Source organism: Sphaeroforma arctica (assembly GCF_001186125.1).
Source record: "Sphaeroforma arctica JP610 unplaced genomic scaffold supercont1.6046, whole genome shotgun sequence".
Lineage (NCBI taxonomy): Eukaryota > Ichthyosporea > Ichthyophonida > Sphaeroforma > Sphaeroforma arctica.
The window spans coordinates 1-1,771 of record NW_014034512.1 but is presented as its reverse complement, the minus strand read 5'-3'; the positions used below and the strand labels follow the sequence as shown (position 1 = coordinate 1,771).

The following is a 1,771-nucleotide window of genomic DNA, read 5'->3' as shown; positions in this document are numbered from 1 at the left end:
TATATAGTATATATATTATATATATATATATATATAATATGTATATATGTATATATATATATATATATATATATATATATATTTATATCCGAGATTTGCCTATACTTTTTACTTGATGTTTATGAGCGTAGTGTCGAAAGCTATTGGGTTCGAAGTTCGGTACCAACGCCGAATTATGTGGAATCACTTTGCGCAGGGGGTATCGCCGTTTTTCGTAATCGACAAGAGACTACTTCTTGTAAGTGTGTACGTTACTTAATCGCACTTCTGTGTGTGAAAACTAGCTACGCTGTCAGCAACTCGTTTTATATATAACAATCGGCCATACACATCTTTCTTTCACCCGCTTCCGCTCTCTTTCGAGATGAATGTGAGGTACTTCGATCTGATTCCACCTGCAAAGACGATAAAAGTAACTGGATTGCGCATATTAGCTCTGTACGATGATCCAATACGATTCGAACTAACCAGTCCGTGTCTCATAATCCTCCTCTGTTCTTGTAAATCAATGCAATCGTCGGGCTATGTGTTTGTGCCGACTCTTTTGCAAGGATGGGTGACCATGCAGTAGTATCATACTGCTCTCTGGCATGGTATTCAAATGTACCACTCATTACCTACTAAAACTCATTACCTACTGCGTCAACTTGCCTAATTGGATAGAGGACTGTTGCCGTATTAGTGTTTACCTTGTACCGCACTGTTCTCCAGTGCAAGTCATAAATACCTACTTACAATAGTACAACATTTCCTTGAATCTGCAGCGGAGTACGCACGACTGGTTAACGAGTGGGCGGATACTGGAGATTGTGATGCAACGGAAACTACAGACGGGCGCGTCCTACACACCTCCACCCGGCGACTACCAGGATGTCATACACCCATCAACCGCACAAACACAAACACAAACACACACACAAACACACACAGAGCCACACACACACACCCAAATACAACAGCAAGAGTATGGTATATACACACAATCATCGCCAGCAAACGCGGTTGCGAATAGCTCGCAGATGAATATGAGCGTTCCTGACGCCGGCGTGCTTTCGTCTATGAGCGTTGACTCCGGTGTGGCGCCAAGCCCTGAAGCACATAGCAGTATAGAAGACACAAGTACAGGCATAGAGTCTAATACACAGACGGACACAAGTATACCAGATGAAAACAACGCAACCTCAATCACAACGTCAAGTATAGATATAAACGGAAGCTTGGGAGCAAACGCTGATGCAGTATCCGTTAATGACAGTGCAGATGCTCTGACTACGAAGGCCGCACACAGCTCAGGAGCGCTCGGTGATACTTCGGGTATAGAACTCGCCGGCCCGGTGGTTACGAATGAAGCGAGTACGAGTAGGTTAGGGGCAACCTCAACAGTGGACTCATTGAGTTATAATACGATACCACCTGTGGATACACAAGGTGTTCGCATGGAAGTACAGCATACAGCCAGCCGAGTGCCGGTTGCAGAAGGTGTGCAAAAGGGATTATAGCGGGCCATACACCAACGTGAATACCCCGGTGATAATAAACAACGACACCAACCACACAGAGCATATCATTTGTTAAGGCTAATGTTGTGTAAGGTTGTGCAATGCGCAGCGTTCATGTGGACTATTCAAGTTCAACCATTTCAATCAACAATCAAAACAATACAAAAAATAGCTGGTGTTGCACAAGACATGTGTGACCTTTTAATATTTTCCTTCTGATTATCTCAACATTTAAGTGCTGTCACCTGAATGTGTATTTTCAATCAATATTC

At 43.2% G+C, this 1,771-nt stretch overlaps 1 protein-coding gene across 1 annotated transcript; it reads left to right on the top strand.

The window, feature by feature from the left end:
- Positions 1-763: 763 nt before the first annotated feature.
- On the top strand, positions 764-1,564 carry SARC_15390 (hypothetical protein; the record flags this gene model as incomplete). The annotated part of the gene is made up of 1 exon (XM_014290487.1): positions 764-1,564. A coding segment is annotated over one exon (736 nt), but the record flags the coding sequence as incomplete, so codon positions are not given.
- Positions 1,565-1,771: the final 207 nt, after the last annotated feature.